The sequence below is a fragment of the Prunus dulcis genome, chromosome 1 (assembly GCF_902201215.1).
Source record: "Prunus dulcis chromosome 1, ALMONDv2, whole genome shotgun sequence".
Lineage (NCBI taxonomy): Eukaryota > Viridiplantae > Streptophyta > Magnoliopsida > Rosales > Rosaceae > Prunus > Prunus dulcis.
Genome location: NC_047650.1, coordinates 16,834,842 through 16,852,180, shown reverse-complemented (window position 1 = coordinate 16,852,180; position 17,339 = coordinate 16,834,842). Strand labels below are relative to the sequence as shown.

At 35.6% G+C, this 17,339-nt stretch overlaps 3 protein-coding genes across 4 annotated transcripts; 1 reads left to right on the top strand and 2 right to left on the bottom strand.

Annotated features, from left to right (window-relative positions):
• The first annotated feature begins 2,404 nt into the window (after positions 1–2,404).
• Positions 2,405–5,099, top strand: LOC117629086 (protein EMBRYO DEFECTIVE 1674-like). The gene is made up of 4 exons (XM_034361602.1): positions 2,405–2,879; positions 2,978–3,051; positions 3,837–3,981; positions 4,241–5,099. Exons 1-4 carry the CDS (start codon positions 2,739–2,741, stop codon positions 4,772–4,774), a joined length of 894 nt encoding a protein of 297 aa, XP_034217493.1. The 5' UTR covers positions 2,405–2,738; the 3' UTR covers positions 4,775–5,099.
• Positions 5,100–5,758: 659 nt separating this feature from the next.
• Positions 5,759–9,397, bottom strand: LOC117629097 (vesicle transport protein GOT1-like). Its single transcript, XM_034361607.1, has 8 exons — positions 9,257–9,397; positions 9,016–9,071; positions 8,816–8,862; positions 8,423–8,514; positions 8,198–8,278; positions 7,974–8,071; positions 7,812–7,893; positions 5,759–6,195 (listed from the first exon to the last, which is right to left on the bottom strand). The coding sequence occupies exons 3-8, from the start codon at positions 8,844–8,846 to the stop codon at positions 6,157–6,159; spliced, it is 423 nt and encodes a 140-aa protein (XP_034217498.1). The 5' UTR covers positions 8,847–8,862; positions 9,016–9,071; positions 9,257–9,397; the 3' UTR covers positions 5,759–6,156.
• Positions 9,398–10,137: 740 nt separating this feature from the next.
• LOC117629051 lies at positions 10,138–16,270 on the bottom strand. Of its 2 annotated transcripts, XM_034361574.1 has the most exons (8): positions 15,332–16,267; positions 15,004–15,059; positions 13,679–13,788; positions 13,413–13,572; positions 12,507–12,599; positions 11,082–11,213; positions 10,572–10,647; positions 10,138–10,473 (listed from the first exon to the last, which is right to left on the bottom strand). In XM_034361574.1, the coding sequence occupies exons 1-7, from the start codon at positions 16,146–16,148 to the stop codon at positions 10,600–10,602; spliced, it is 1,416 nt and encodes a 471-aa protein (XP_034217465.1). In that variant the 5' UTR covers positions 16,149–16,267; the 3' UTR covers positions 10,138–10,473; positions 10,572–10,599. The 2 variants fall into 2 exon arrangements, with proteins under 2 accessions (XP_034217465.1, XP_034217472.1); XM_034361581.1 differs by lacking the exon at positions 10,572–10,647 and having other exon boundaries at positions 15,332–16,270.
• Positions 16,271–17,339: the final 1,069 nt, after the last annotated feature.

Genomic DNA, 17,339 nt, shown 5'->3' with positions numbered 1-17,339 from the left:
AGTTGACTAAACTAATCCTCACCTATATTTTAAGCTAGAAAAAGAAAAATTCAGAGCAAAAAAAGAAAGAGAAAAAGAACCTATAATTATTTTTTGCAAATGAATTTTGCTTTCATCCTCTGATTTTCATGAATACCAGTAGCAGTATACGATAATTAAAAATATATATTAATAAATATATATAACTTAAAATAAAATTGCAAATAAATAAAAAATTATGAATTATAAATATAGTGTAGCATATTGGGCTTTCTTTTCTGATTCTTTATATTTTTAGGCATGTATAACTTTTTTCACCCAAACATGTCATTACCCAAAGCCCATTTTAATCCTATTGCTTAAGACCCAATCCCATAAACAGGTCTATGAATATATATATATATATATATATATATATACAAATCCTGTTTTAGCAAACGACTTCGTCACTTGAGATAATAGAAATTAGGTCAGTCAACATCTTCTTCTTCCTCGTGCGTGCCGATCTCTCTCCTCTCCCTTTTCACACGCAGGGCCAAGGGGCTCCTCAATAGCACCTCAACGGCAAGCTTCGCCCAGAGGACGGTATCCGAAAAGTCAGATATATGGGATACGCCACTAAATTGGCGTATCCATGCTTCTTAGATTAGGAGAGAAGAGAAGTATTTAGGTGTTTCCTGAAGCTATTAGGCAATAGGGTTTTGAAATATGATCGGGCCTCAACGCAGTCCTAGTTGCTTTTTCACGCATCAAAACCAAATTGTATGTAAATTGACTATACTACCCCTCACTTATAATTTTTAGCAAGAAAAAGAAAAATTATCAGCAAAAAAAAAAAGAGAACAAGAACCTGTAATTAATTTGCAAATGAATGTTGCTTTCATCCTCTTATTTTTCATGAATACTAGTAGCAATGTGTAAGTGAAATTCAAACGCATAGAGAATAGAGCAAAGAGGGAGCACAAATAAATAGTGAATGCTCGTCTTCCAAATGAAAAGAAAAATGGGCTCGTTGGGATAGTTGGATTGCTCAAGAGAGCATAAAGCAGAGAGATGAGAGGTGAGAGCTAGAGAGAGAGAGAGAGAGAGAGAGAGAGAGAGAGAGAGAGTTGTGATATTGAATATTGGAAGCCATTAGGAGAGAAAAGAAACATTTAGGCATTTCCTAAAGCTATTAGGCAATAGGGTTTTGAAATATGACCGATGCAAGAGCCTGACGGCTTAAACGTGGTTGAAGTTGTTTTTTCACGCATCGAAACCAAATTGTATGTAAATTGACTAAACTACCCCTCACCTATATTTTAAGCAAGAAAAAGAAAAATCCTGAGCAAAAAAAGAAAGAGAAAAAGAACCTGCAATTAATTTGCAAATGAATTTTGCTTTCATCCTCTGATTTTCATGAATATCAGTAGTAGTAGTAGTAGCAGTGTGTAAGTGAAATTCGAACGCATAGAGAAGAGTACAAAGAGGGAGCACAGAGAAACAGTGAACGCTCGTCTTCCAAATCCAAAAAAAAGAAAAGGGCTCGTTGGATAATTGGGTTGCTCAAGAGAGCAGAAAGCAGAGAGATGAGAGGTGAGAGCAAGGGTGTGAGAGAGAGAGAGAGAGAGAGAGTTGTGATATTGAATATTTGAAGCTATTAGGAGAGAAGAGAAGCATTTAGGTGTTTCCTAAAGCTATTAGGCAATAGGGTTTTGAAATATGACCGTTGCAAGAGCCTCACAGCTTAAACGCGGTTGCAGTTGCGTTTTCACTTATCGAAACTAAATTGTATATAAATTGACTAAACTACCCCTCACCTATATTTTAAACAGAAAAGAAAACCCAAAAAAGATAAAGAAAAAGAAAAATTCTGAGCAAAAAAGAAAAAAAAAAAGAACCTGTAATTAATTTGCAAATGAATTTTGTTTTTTTCCTCTGAGCAGCTAAGTGAGGTCAACGTCTTGTCTCTTCCATTAGTTTCATCTGTAGCAAATCGAAAAAGCTAGTGAAACTCATTTCTCTTTCTCTTCACACAAATGGGTTTTGCACATTTCTTTTAAACTTTGGGTTTTGTAGAGAGTAACTAAATGGTCATTATAAACTTATGGGTTTGGAATTATTTTCCAATACATTCTTTTTCCTAATTGTTATTTATTGTTTTATTATAAATATATAAAAAATGCATACGAACTGAGGAATTTAATTTGATGATCATATTAGGGACTAATCCTTCATTTTATAAAACTTGATTATAGATTTCGTTAGTATTCCATACTCTAATAACAAAATATAAAAAGATAGGACATAATTTCAGTATTCCATAATTTATCATTCTTTTGTTAATTTACAGTAATAAAATAGCCTAAATCTAACATTTAATTCATTCATTATTTCTTGGTTTATAAGTTTTACTTAAAAACTTTAAAAACATTTATAGGATTTTCATCATAAAGGTTCTCGAAATAGTTACCTTTCGTCATTAAGGTTTTATTTTGACATAATTGGTCCTTAAGGTTGCGCTTTGTACATAAAGTTGGCCTATGTAGGAAACCTCCATCAATTTTTTTCTGTTACCCTAAAAAATTTCAAATCTCTAATATACAGCAAAACTTGTCAATTCGTTGTGAGTTAGAACTTTAAAGATTAAATTATCTTGTGCTAATTTTAGTTGCCAATAGTTCATCCGACTAGAATAGGGAGCAAAACTCTTGAATGCAGTGTGACTTTTCAGGAATCAGGAGGAAAGGAAAAAATTACTGCGATTCAGACACACAGCAATGGTGACGACAAGAAGACAGGCGGCCTCTGCAACTCCGGACCCGAAAACGCCCCAAAATGCTCCGAATCCCAACCCAAATACCCGAAACCCTCGAACACCATTTTCCACCACGGCCATCATCTCCGCCTCCATCAAATCTGTAAAGTCCCATCCCAACACACTCCTTTTGATGACATTTATACATGTGTGCTTTGTGCTTTAATTTTGCTTGGGAAATTTTTTGGTATTTTTTGGTAGGTCTTATTGCATGATTGGTGGCTGGTAAAGGCAAAAGGAAAGGGCTTGGCTGTTGGAGGTCTTTCTTCTAGAGAGTAATTTCTTTCTTTCATACTTCACTCTATTATTTTAGATTTTGCTTTGAGAATTCTCTGGTTCTTTAGGAATCTTAAGAGTTTAAGGAAACTGAACAAAACCCAGAAATTAATTGGAAGATTTTCCGGTTTTAAGTGTGAAGAGCTTAAAGAAAAAGCTCTTCAGTTTATGCATGGACGTTTATTCCATCTTCTGCTTTGGTGGGTAAGAGTAAATTTCTTTAGTAAAAGGGGAAGTGTCCTACTTTGCTCCCAAAACAGCTTGAATTGTTTTGAAAATTTGCCTTCTCCTGCAATTGATGGCTATATTTCTCTTTGTTTAATTAGCATATTTTTGGGTTTATGTCCTCTTGGTCTATGGATTATTTGGAAGCATTGAACAGGGATTTTATGAAATAAGTTTTGTGATGTGTGTCTCTGACCAGTTACCATTCCCCTTTCCTTTTTGTATTGTGAACAGGTGATAAGAAATATTAGTAATTGGAGACAGAAACTAGTATTTCCAATTTCAAAACCAGCTCTAATTAAAGAGATTCTATCTTGCTGTTTGTGACCGTTGTTTATCACACACAGAACGAAAGCTTACTTCATTGATCAGCCATTGCTTTTTACTTGATTGACCTGTGACATCTCTAGCACTCTATAGAGTTTTGGCATTGGATTTGTGCATGAATATTGACTTAGTACATCTCTGTCACTCAAGTTACTGTGTACAATTTTCTGTTTTGAGATTAATGTCTGAAGATGTTAATAACATTTTCTTTTCTTTTTTTTTCTTAGGACAGTGGACTAGGAGTAAGAGTTTTTAGCTCGGCAGAAATTTCCAAGAGACACACGGCCACTGTTCTTGAGACAGCAGATGGGATCATGGTTACAGTTACTGGCTTCTTAGATAGGTCTCGCACGCATCAAAATGGCCTTCCCCCAGAGGTATGTAGTTCCCTTTTGTGTGCTTACATCTTATAGCTTGACTTAAGAAAACTGAGCCTAAACCCTAAATGCAAGGGGATTGACAAAGATAGAAAATGGCCATTTATAACTAGATACTGTCATTGATTAGAGGATTACTATGTCCTAATTAATCGTCACTCCTATTTGATAAAAATAAATAATGAAAAGTTCATTACTGCTGTATGAATGATTTGAAACTTCTGAATATTTATACTTTTTGGAACTGCTAATCTGTCAGCTATACAATCACTTTCTGCTTGGATTTCCATTTAACTGGGAGGAGTACGTTGCTGTTGATCCGGGTGAAGATTCTACTGACATAGGTGCATCATTGAGGAAATCAGCTTCTCAAAAGTTCAACATGCCTTCAAGAAACAACGAAAGGAATTCCTTACCATTTTCTTTAGATGATCTCTCAGCGACAAAGGGACGAGATATATTAATGTTAGGTTATGGAGACTCCGATTATCGTTCACTAGTGAAGAATATTTTCAGTGATATACTGGGAACATCCAAGGACAATGCTTTTGAGCGTACCGGGTCATCAATCAATTTAAATGTGGAAAATAGTTGTCCGGTTGAAAATGTAGATTCTGGAACAACTAAAACTCCAACAAAGCATAAGAAGGTTATTGTTCAAGATGACAAAAACGTGATCACGGAAACCAGTAGGGTAGGGGTTTCCACAAGAAGCATGACTAGGAGTGTTTCCACAAGCAGCATGACTATAAGGAAGATTTCCACAAGAAGCAGCACCAGAAGAAAGTTGTAGCCCACCAGCTTTTCCGTCAGAGCCTACGGGAACTAAATCGGAGGGGCAAAAAACAGTAAGTGCTGAAAATTTGAGTCATGCTGCCACATCATCTGGTGAGGGTATAGGGGCTGAAGTCAGAATATGAAGTGCAAGGCTGAGGAATTTTGAAAATATCTGCAAGGCACATCTCTAAATTACAACTGTAACTTTTTGGAGTGGGTTCTTATTTTGATGGGTTTTGATCCTTGGAAGAATGCTACACTTACTGAAATCATATGTACAAATCAAATTCAAAAGCACTGTAGTATCCTTGGTTTCAAGCAATATGCATATTTTCTTGCAATATCAACACTCACAAGGAAAAAAATAGTTCATAATTCAATTAAATAAACTCTTAAAATTCTCTCTTTTAATATTTTTTCTACCAATTGATTATGCATACTTAAAGCATTCATCAAACTCGAATTATTCTGAAATTAATTAAATTATCATAATTTGAATATATGTGCCCCACATGCTCTGCACGTGATATTCTGAACCGCAAATTGGATGGAATCTGAAAAATCTAGAGATATTTAGTGATATACCCATTTCTAGCACTAATATTATAAATAAACCCTACACAATTGAATTCCTATAAACAAACCCAAAAAAAACCCAAAAAATGATAGCTAGCCTTATTGAATTTAATATTGATTATTAAATTACTTTGATGCCCTATTGAGTGCTTTGGGTATTTTTATGAGATTTTGGGGTTGGGCTTGTTTTAAGAAATTGATGGCAGTTTTGTAATTTATAAGAAGTTAAAAGCTTTTTTGTTATGTTGTAAATGGGCTTTGGGTGTGTTTCTAAAGTCCATTTTATATAAGGTATTTTTATAATTTGGGCCCCCATATTGGGTATAATAGTGAATCTCCCAAAAATCTAACCACAAGTACTACATATGCTATTTTCATATAGTTTAAATCCTTAATTTACTCGGAAAAATGTCCGGAGATTGAATTAACAATCATGAAATAGGTGGGGGTAAACCATTGTTTCCTTGGTAAGAAATATTCAAAACCCCCGACCAGAATCAATGACAATCTTAATAGAGGAACGTGCACCCAAGAGTGTCCAAGTCATCAAGAAAAAAAGAATTTTACATTCAGCAACGGGAACAAAAGAAGCAAAACCAACAAAGATAGAGCTCATATATCATTTTGTTCACTTCTTTTTTTTTTCTTTTTTTTTTTTTTCCTTTTTTCAGTAAAATATAAAATCCCATTAACTGAGAGATCATTTCCTACAGTCAATTTGGAAACTGAATTTAAAAAGAATTATGCTTCTCCATCTAGAAAGTATTTTACAAGAAATTACAGGTTCGCCTGCCCCAGATTTGTGGCACTCTATTTCCTGGCTTACACAGGCACCCGTCGGCCACGGTATCGGTCAAAGAACTGCAAATCAGAGAGAAATCAATCGATTACTTGCATTAAGAATAATCGTACAGATAAAGCTCATATTCAGGCAAGAATAAACATTATAGAGATTAGATCCTCCATTCTTTGAACTTGTGGTTGTGCAATTAGGTGCCACCTGAACTTAGGACATACTATAAGGTGCTACCACCATGGCAGAGAGTAGACTGCACAGTACCAGGGAATACTTAATTTGGACACGAAACTGTGGACTTCGCTTATCCTGACCAGACAGGAAGTTCAAGCATTTTGGACATACTGGGTCTTCAGTACACTTTCTAAGAGAGAATGTCCACTATCATGAAAAACTTGCCTCTCTCACAAGGTAATATAAACCAATGATGGAACTAAACCAAGTAATTGTTGAAAGTCATTCTCCAAGAGAACAGATACATTTGAAACAAATTACAAGATGAATGTCCCCACCAAGGTAATAATACAACCTACCCAGATGATCATTATCTAACTAAAACAAAACACAATTCAGACACAACTCATGTTTAAATACTTATAAGGAACTTGACAAATAAATCCTATTTTTTGCTATTACAAAGACACAAGGTTCACATTTCAAATTTGTTTACAATTTTTTTTTTTAATTAACTTGAAAAACAACATGTCTTAATTTCACCCTTATAATACTGTATGTATTTTTATTTCACCAACTCAAATACCAAAAACATAGAAGAAATAACAACAATTTACACAAACTTGTTTTAAGGAAAAAAAGTGAAAAATAATAGCTATAATCTAAGAAAAGAAAAAAAGTTGTACCCAGAAGCTTCTAAGACATGCACACGAACTTGGAAAACTGTTCTTTTCTCATTTTGAATGGATAAATAATAAACCGTGGATATCAAAGTTCTTTTTTTTTTTTTTTTTTCAAAACAATGTGCCCCCCAATTTTTTTCAAATATTTTCACTACGTCTAATGCCCTAAACAGTTAGGATTACCCAAATCTTTGCACAAAAGTTTTAGAATTACTTAGAAAAAGACTACTATAAATTGGATTTATTTGTCTGTTGTGAGAAATAATTTGAACGTATTTGGATATCCAAAGAAAAAGGGGTCCCCATATTTCAATCAAAAATTAATTCCAGATACACATGAAACCCAACTATATACAACACAATCCCAAATTACCCACTGACATTCCTAGAAAGGGATTCTGGTTAACAAAAACAGAGTTAAAATCATGATTACCAAAAATATATCATATTATGTCCCACAGTCTACCCCAGTCTATCTATGTAGATACACACATCCATACGTATGGATGTGTGTGTGTTTATGTGCAAACAGAGCTCAAATTGCATTGCCTATCAGTTAGTTTACATTATCTCTTATTGAACAATGGCTCCTGATTCCTATATGTTTTTCATCATGCTTAACAATAATCAACTAACTTTTATAGACATAAAAATGGCTAGACTGACTCCCATGCAAAATCCAAACATAAATCATGTTATGAAAACAAACAAGAAACCAGGACTTCCCAATTGTCTGAAATGGTATTCATGATTGTGCAAGTCAAGAAGATATTGCATAAAAACTAATCCACTATTATGAACAATAAATACCGAAATAAACATACCGATCTAATATATGGTTGTTGAAATAGCCAACCAAGAACTGGAATCTTCTGAAGAAAAACTGCCAGTGTTGGCCAGAAGCCGCTGCACAACATACTCCATCAGCAATTTTATATAAGCAAAAAAAATTTATTACTATGAATCACATTAAAAATCCTATAGACCTGAAGAGTACGATGAACCCATATCCCTCCAAAAGCATGCCCACAATAGGCCATCCTATGATCACACAGAAGAAGCCAAGACTAAAAGAGATTGTTCCCTGTAATTAACGAACAAAACCAGGTGAAAAAGAAAAGTTAGAATACATGCATGGCCCTGAAAAGAAAATAAAACATGCATGGAAAAAGTCGTGCAGAAATGGAGAGAAACATTAATGATTACAAACCTTATAATTTTGACGTTTCATGAAGAATTGCATCGTGGGCTTAAATCCAATGGTTAAAGTCACTCCTGAGAAGAAGAGGATCTGATTAAGTACCACAAACAAATGAGGAGTGTTAAAACAGGTATCATGTACAACAATAAATAAAACAAAAACAAAAAAATTGCAAACACAGCAAAAAATACGTAACTTGAAAAGAGATTACATATAATTATTAAAGTTACTTACATTTCCCATTGCAAGTAGTCCCTTGTCGAAGAAGAAAACGATTCCCAGGCATGAGAAAAATATGCCAAATCCTGTCAATCCTAGTCCAATCTCTGTTTCATTTCAGAATTGAACAAATTAGAGGTCACACCAATTTACATTTAAAAAAAGATCTCAACTGGCACCTTCAGTATTACTACACCAAATTATTATTCCAGTTTTAAAGAATTAATTAGTATTAACAATAACAAGTTGTTCACATAAACAAAATTATGTATACGTATATCAAACAAAGTACTCAAAAGCATCCAAAAATAACAAAAGATTATATATGAATGTATCAAACCAAGTAATTAAAAGCATCCAAACCTCTTTGAATATTATGACAAAGTAAAGATAGACAAAATTACTCACTTTTCCGATCATTCATCTCGAAGGAAACCATTTTCGCCGACGATTCACTGCAGACCACAACACCAAAAATTAGCATCGGAAAAAGAAATTAACATATTAAGTAAATGAATCGGATTGAAGAAAAAGCGAAAGGTAACTGAAATTAGGGCTTCAATTGAGGAATTTAGGATTGTAGAAGAAAAATTATGCGGCAACACTACCTTGAATAAACCTGAGGCAAGCAAACACGAGTTGACGACGAAGATCTTAGAAGAACCTGTAGAAGAGAGATTGCGATCAGTTTACCGAATTAGAATGAGCAGACAGCGAATCTAGAGCTCCAATTGGATTCCGTGAGAAAGACAAGAAGAGAAAATAAAAATCGCGCCCTAATTCTTCATTTTCTTTTCTTTTCCTTGGGTTTCGCGGCCACCAAACGGAGTTAATAGTGTCGAGGCTTACAGAGAGCGAGAGCGAGAGAGAGAAACTGTGAGACTGATGCAGAGAGACTGAGAAGGTTGGAGCGGAAATGGTTTGTTAAGAGAGAGAGAGAGGGATGGGCGCGTGATGGGCGCGTATATGTTTGTTTTTCTGCAACTTCTAAACAAAGGAAAGAAAGAGGTTAAGAAATGTGAAGTCAGTGCGTGGCGTATTTTAGTTGAACGAGCAGTTGTCCGCTAAAATGCGCAAACAGTAAAGTCAATAGGGCTCAATTCAATTGTATTGGTTAGACAACATCACCACCTTTTCTTTCTTTTTTTTTAATAATTTTATTTATTATTATAGTGAAATAGGTGGGCAAAAACCCCGAAGACAACATCACCACTTGAACCTTCCTCTCTGTTTTCCAAACAACAACCAAAAAAAATATATATATATATATATATATATATTTGGTGACAAGTTGTTTGATATGTCGAAATCCCTGAACTTGTAGCTAGATTTCAATTTGTCCCAAAACTTTCTTTTAGAATAATTGTGTAGCTAATTTTCGATTTGCTCTTAAACTCTTTTTTTAATTTTTTATGATACGAAAATAAAAAGTTACAAATAAAAGCCTCTTAAAACAGGAAGGCCCAAAGAGCTCAAAATAAGAAGATGAAGCCTATGCTCCCACAACATAGAAGAGTCGTTCCATGATGAAAGTGTCATAAATGGACCACTGATGTGAACATTTATATTAGCCACACGATTTATCTGAATAGTAACTTCACTTAAATCTAACGAAATGATCTTGTAGCCTATATGGTCTACGTTAGGGGCACTAGAATTTCCCTCTATTCAGTATGCACAATGAATTTGGCCAAAAATAGGCTGCAGGTGCAAATTTTGGTACAATCACATTCTTAGAAATTATTAGTAGGCGATTTTCAAATAATTTATTGTGCAAATATACAGTATAAACAGCTGGGCTGCTTGAACTTGATTCACAACAGTAACTGCACAAGATGCTTTCTTGCTAAGCTATTTTCCCAGCATAAATACACAACGTAGATATAAGAACTAATAGCTATTTTTACAATGTACTTTTATTGTTCATTACAGCCAACAGTGTAATTCTTAAGTGGTTACTAAAATTGACTCGCAATAATAAATACCCTACGTGATTTCTGCATGGCTTTTTTCGCGGTATACCATTATTGTTCATCATCCTCACCAGCACCTATGAAAGATGATATCTGCAAGGGAAATGGTAAAATTATTAGGAAAATAATTACCGATAATCAAGTCAATGCTTAAAAGTTAAAATTGTGGATAAGCTGGTGGGTATCAACACCTTTGAGCTAACGGGATAAGGGTGAGATCTATAAGGCATCCAAGATTTCCCCGTCCAGCCCAGATAGGTCAAGATTCTGTCATAAAAAAATTAGCAGCAAAACCAACACCATCAAGAACTCAACACCATAAAAATAGCAAGAAATCAACACCAAGTGGTAAGGAGTCCTAGAAAACTTTTCTTTCAATTTCTTGCTTTCTTGCTTCACAAGGTTCAAACCAACGGCGACTGCACTTAAGCTAATCCATATAAATGGAATCTACAATTCTTTGAGATACTTCTAAAGTTTATGCTACCAAACAGACCCATAAAATGCGGGACCAATAATTATGGAATCGGTGACCCATATAGCTCCGACTCTCTGCAAGTCAATTGTTGAGTTATGTCTGAATACTAAGTGGGTGGAGCTAACATTTTAGAAAAAGTTTTTCATAACTAATCAATATCAAAGATTCATCATAATATTTGCACAAAATTAAATGAATTTGCAAAGAGACTTATGATGCGTACCAAACCCAAAGCTTCTGCGACTCTTCTTTGGCTTTCTTCACTACAAATGCCAACAAGCATGCTCATTAGAAATTGCCTCTGATTCAATTTCAAGTGTTTCGCCAAGCCTCGAGCCACCATCTCCATCTCTGGCTGCAGAATAAATACAAAACCATCAAGAATCACAACCAGTACTACTAACAACAGTAGTATGAAAGCCTCTCAGTTTCTGATGTAACATACGTAAATTATAGGAACCAAAGCAGGCCAAATAAAAATATTCCATCACATGCATCGAGGCATTTGCATAGATTCATTTGAAAACCTCTAATACCAGACCATAAATGAGAGTCTTGAAGATCATGCTATACATGAAAAATGGAGCAGAACATAATTTTTACCAATAATATGTAAAACAATTGTAGCTCTGTGAATATACATACAAGAAGAAAACGTTTTTCAATTCAATAACCAAGATACATATAGGAAACGGTAAACTACAATGTGTCTGCCTAAACTTTAAAATGTGCCATATTGGTTCCAAATTTTGAATTTGTTCTTAGCAAGGACAAAAATCTAATTTCAGTTTGAAAAAATTAAAAGAATTGGCCATATGTCCAGCACATGAGCACTTAACCAAGGACAAATTGGTAGTTCTCTACTCTTCCCTACCCTCTTATCCATTCCCTAATATCCTGTCACTTGTAAATGCCTCCCATCAGTTTTAGCCCCAATGCATGTCAGCCAACGCTCTGGACAATGCGACTGCTAAGGCTTTATATTGATTTTAAAAAAGCTTGTATTTCCAGAAGCCACTTTTGGAGTGGGGAAAACGAGGTGCCGACCGTAATACACAGGTTCCTGACCTGACGTGCCTCACAGGACCCATATTAAGGGCAAGCACCCATGTGCACGGTTCTTTTCATTTACAACTTGATCACTGCTTGACTTAGCCTCGTTCTGAGGTAGAAGGTTTACTTGAGCAGGTGGCAGCTGATGTAAATGCCTACTTGACTATTGAATACATGAGACATACCAAGATTGCATAAACGAAGGATGTCTAAGACTCTTATTCAATAGGGCAGAAGTCTCGCTTTGAGCTAGAAGCACATGCTTCGGTATGCCTTGGAGCATTTCACCAAACAGCGGGATGAGAAAGGCTATTTTACTCCACCTTGCCTCATCACATGCTTGGTTTGAGAAAGAGGCTTTGCAAATGATCAGAGAAGGGGCAGATAGAGGAATGAGTCAGAGGGTAAGGATGGGTAGAGAATGACCACTATGTCCTTAGGTGGTCATGTGCTGGGTACATAATCAAAATTTACAGACCAATATAGTATGCTTTTAGAGTTTAGGATTTAAAAAATATGAGTAAATTCCGAAAATTAAAAAAAGAAATGCAAATATCAGATATGGTTATTATTCACGAATAAACAAAGCACATACAGAGGACTCCTCGGGAGGAAATATCCGCAAAATAAGGCATATCTTTGACAATTCCAGTACTGCTTCTGCATGTTTACCTTGCATTACCAAAGCCTGCAATCAAACAATTAAGAAATACAACCATTTAAAAATTCAAAGAACGTGATAAAGTGTTTTCAGAAAGGTAAAGAAAGGATATTTTCCATCAGAGCCATAAAAGAATATACTTGAAAATACAAAATGGAGTATAAATCGAACTTTTATAGGTCCCAAATTCAATCTCACCACCAACGTAACATATGCCTTAAATTATTCTCTAGAAAACTCCCAGGAATTCAAAACTCATAGAATCCAATAAACCAAAAAATTAAAACTACCAGGACTCCAATTAAACTGACATGTTAAAGTCTACTCCAATTAAACTGACATGTTAAAGTCTAAAATGTTTTTAGGTCAACATTTCTGACAAAGTGATGAATTTTTGTCAGAAATGTTTACCTAAAAAATTTAGGCTTCTACACTACAAGTTAAAGTCATATGTTAATTTAGTTCCAAAGCCTGCAGACCATAACTAAGCAACAAAGATACGAGGCAGCAGGCCAACAAAACTAGTGTACTGGAGAATTCAAAACATACAATATAGCCTGAAAAAAAAAGAAAAAAAACTATCCCTAAATTCTGAAGCCAACGACCTAAAGAGCAAAGAGATCTAGAGTTCCCTAAAGCAATTATTTTTCAAGTAATCTTCTTTATTCTCTCAGAATTATTCACAAAATATTGTCCAAGAGTTTTCTATTTACTTTTTGTTTTTTGGAGAATATGATGTCAAAATAACTGCCTGTGCCACAAGAGGCACTTAAATTGTTGTCAAGTCTGTGCAAGCATGTGACATGGCCATAGTCAAAAGAAAAAGAGTGAAAAAATTACCCACGCCTGCAAAAAGCATGAACGTGTACGTGCAGCAACGGCTGCAGACACAATTCTTGCAGCACGAATGTTGTCAAGCCCAATATTCTCAGCAAGCCCAGCAACAAATTGACAAACATCTTCGCCATCAATCTGAACATAAGTAGAGCGATTTGGGGCCCTGCCACACTATAAATGTTGAAACACCAGGAGAAAGCAAAGCACCCAAATAAAAAGTGATAATATAAACTATTAGAATGTTAATGTATTGCATCCAAGAATCAAACCTGCTGCAAGTATTTAAGACAAAGTCAACAGACACACGGTAGAATGAATCTCGTGTATTTGTTGTATCAAAGGTGACCCGTACTCTAGATGCCCTGCATATTTGACGTAACTGCTCACCCACTCAGACAAAAGTATACAATGTATTATGAAAGATCAGTTAATGCAGCACAAAATTGTAATTAAAATTTACAAAGAAAGAAATTGTGGTAATGATTCAAATTTCATATAATAAGAATGTTTTCCCAGCTGAAACGAATCAATGATATAACAAATATTCCAAATAAAAAGTTTAACATCTTACTGAAATTCACAAACATTACATCAACCAAACATGCTCATCAAAATCTCTCACGCACATAACCTTTTAAAAGATAACTATCTAGACTCATTTAGCATTTGGTTTAACTTCACATGATGCACTGCACATTGATTCTTTCAACATCCACCACGCTTCATATGCTTAATCATTTAAAGGAAGAAGCACCTTTTGATGAAACTTTCGAAAACATCATTTAAAGGAAGAAGCACCTTTTGATGAAACTTTCAAAAACCAATAAAAGGCCCTTGGTTAACCAAAATGTTAGACAAAAGAAATTTAAGATGGGAAGTTTAAAATCATAAATAAGCAAGTAAAAAACTATAAAATTAGTGTTTTTAGAATATTAAAATAATAAATATACGGAAGAAAAAAATCCAATTGGCACATATTTACTTATGGGGAAAATGTTTGAAGACTGTTTCTGAGGTTTAAATAAGCAAGGTGTATGATAAACCTGATGCCAACATGACGTCTTAATTCCCATATATCAACAAGGTTTTCACATACAGACATTAATACAGTAAAATCTTAAAAACCATAACGTTCATGTATAGCAATATAGTAACAATCTGCATAATCCTTGGCTACTATAAATATCCAGTCTCTCATGGTGCAAGGGCTACTACCCTCCTCTTTTATTAGCTACACAATAAATGTATCTAATATTGTATCTGTATGTATAAAAACATGCTTTCAAACAATTAAAGTCACTAACACTAAGATTGATATTACGTTACACTTTTTCTAAGACTATCATTTATAAACCATCAAGAAAAGTACTCTAACCTGAATTTTTGCTACATATACATCTCATGTATGTGCGTACAAAGTGTGTGAACCTACAAAAAAATGTATGTTTAAGCATCTACCTATGTATTTATCAACAATCATAGTTCACACGGAAAAAAATAAAAGGGAACAAACTTTGTAGGAATTTTGTCATTCATGAGACTGCAAATGTTATAAAAGTAATGCACAATCAACTCGATACATAAAAGCACTGACATGAATAATATCATCCTCCACAATGTCCTTTCCGCTCATTCTATTGTCCGTGATCGCTGGAAATCAAGTGGATGAGTTGCGAATTAAAGATGTAAAGTGGGATAAAAAAAAAATAGCTACAAAACTCTGAGAAATGTGTGACTTTTACCTACAACAAAAGCAAACCCACCAACAAAATCAAGTCAGAACCTAAACTTCTTATGTAGAATTCAAATGATAGCAGACTCAGAAATGTTAAAATATGATTCTAATGTGATTTTGGTAAATGCAGTAACATATGATTTTATATGAAAATGAGAACTGAGAGAGAAAGAGCCAACAAACAGACCTCTAACCAATCTATCTGCTTCGCTTTGATAATAATCCTTATCCACCACCGAACTCTGCTGCGGCATGGAGCTTGGCCACCAACTCGGCAGCTTTTTTTTCTCCCAAACCCGAACCCGGCTATTCAAAAGCCTCCCCAAACCATCCACCACCGTTCTCTTCGGCATCGACAGAGGATTGTCCAACATCCCAAAACTCTTCTTTTTCCTCACATCAACTCTATCCTTCTCTACCCTCCCCACCACAACCTCTTTTCCCCCAAGACTCCTATCCCTCCTCACCACCGTCCCCTCCCTCCCATACCCGGACCGACCCCAAAACCCTAACCTCACCAACCCAACCAAAACCCTAAACCCCAAAACGACGGCGAAGGTCATAATCACCAAATTTCCGACGAAACGCAGCGTTGAAGGGCGACAGGAGACGATGACGCGATTATCGGCGTCGACGGAGACGAGGGTCCGAAGGTCTTGGAGGGCGTCGGAGGAGGAGGAGAGGAATTGTTGGAGGCTGTAGTGGGAGGTGTGGTAGAGGTACTGGAGGTCGAAGGTGGCTTGGAGCGTATCAGGGCGCGATGGCGAAGAAGAAGGGTAGAAGTAGGGTTTTGTGGTGGTCGTGGTTATGGTGGTGGTTGGGCGGCTAGGGTTTCGGTTGCCGCGAGTTCTGCGATTGCGATTGGGAGGGCGAGGCATGGAGCAAGAGAAGGAGGAGGATTTGGGAGAGCATGGGTTTGTGGAGATGGAGAAATGGTGGAGGTGGACGTAGGAGTTCATATCATGTAGCCAAAGATTTTGTGTGGGGCTGGAGCTCACTCTCATTCTCACTCACTTTTCTGAGGAAGTTGTGTAGTTTCTCGTTTTAGCTTTTACTCGGTTCTGTTTTTAACTTTTTGGCTGTGCTGCTGAGACAAGCTCGTCCCCTCTCACATCTTGCTTGAAAAGAACAGTTGCCGTAGAAATTTTTTTTTTTCTTGGGAAATGCTCAACTACTCTCCTTAAAGTTCTCATCAAAATTTCATACATGTCATTGGTTAAGTTGGATAGAACCCGTGCTCCATATTCTGTATTCGAGTTCGAATCTCTCTCCTTGTAGTTTAGATTAATTTAAAGTAGAATTTCAATTTTATAAATGAAATAAGAAAAATTTATCATCATAATTTTAATGCAAAACTAGTATTATATAATAGGTATGGAAATTTGAACCGTTAAACCGAATTTTCGTTTTTCAGTCCATAAATTAAATCGCTATCCATCAAATCAGTCACGCTTCAAGATATTCTAAACTTTTGGTTCATATAATCAAACTAACCAATTAGTGTGTTTGCGAAATTTTGCAAAAATATGCGCCCTAGGGAACTCTAACCCTTGATATGGGGTTCAAGTGAGGTTATCTTACCACTCGACTACTTGGCTAGTTGAATACAAATACATTTTCAATTGGATGACCCATCCTGACCCTATCAAGCCTAAAAGGTCCGATGTGTGTGGGTGAGCTTAGGCTGAGGCATTGAAACCTAAGCCCGATACGGCTTAGGTTGAGGATTGTTTTGTAGATCTACACCCACCCATAATTATGAAATTAAGTGGTTTCTATATGTCAATGGGGTCTAGTCCAGTGAAAAAAGATCTTTACTTGCAAATAAGAGGTCTCAGGTTCAAACTTCCATGCATTTTAGTTGAATGTCTATGAGAAATCCCCTTCCCTTTTAAGCTTTAGACTATCACTTGTATTAAACCAAAAAAAAAAAGGGTAGTTTCTATCTAATGTGAGAGAGGTTTCTAGAAAATGTGGTACTCCAATTGGTCTATACAGAGCTTCTTTTCCAAATCTTGAAGGAAATACTATCCAAGTTTTGGTATGAACGGTTGGAACCTATTTCACCAAGAAATGTTTATGCAATAGAAAGGTTCTACTCATCCTTGGATGATGTGGATCAATTAAACCAACTGAAAACACTGGCTGGTTAGAAGTGAACGTCTGCTAGTTCAACATGGTAGCGATACCAAAAT

Coding starts and splice junctions, on each gene's coding strand:
- LOC117629086 (XM_034361602.1), top strand. CDS start 2,739: ATGGTGACGACAAGAAGACAGGCGGCCTCTGCAACTCCGGACCCGAAA. Junction 2,880..2,977: donor TCTCCGCCTCCATCAAATCT/GTAAAGTCCCAT, acceptor ATTTTTTGGTAG/GTCTTATTGCATGATTGGTG. Junction 3,052..3,836: donor GGAGGTCTTTCTTCTAGAGA/GTAATTTCTTTC, acceptor TTCTTAGGACAG/TGGACTAGGAGTAAGAGTTT.
- LOC117629097 (XM_034361607.1), bottom strand. CDS start 8,846: ATGGTTTCCTTCGAGATGAATGATCGGAAAA. Junction 8,279..8,422: donor GACTACTTGCAATGGGAAAT/GTAAGTAACTTT, acceptor GTACTTAATCAG/ATCCTCTTCTTCTCAGGAGT. Junction 7,894..7,973: donor GGGTTCATCGTACTCTTCAG/GTCTATAGGATT, acceptor TATGTTGTGCAG/CGGCTTCTGGCCAACACTGG.
- LOC117629051 (XM_034361574.1), bottom strand. CDS start 16,148: ATGAGAGTGAGCTCCAGCCCCACACAAAATCTTTGGCTACATGATATG. Junction 13,789..15,003: donor TGGAGGATGATATTATTCAT/GTCAGTGCTTTT, acceptor GTGGGTGAGCAG/TTACGTCAAATATGCAGGGC. Junction 12,600..13,412: donor CATGCTTTTTGCAGGCGTGG/GTAATTTTTTCA, acceptor GTTTGATTGCAG/GCTTTGGTAATGCAAGGTAA.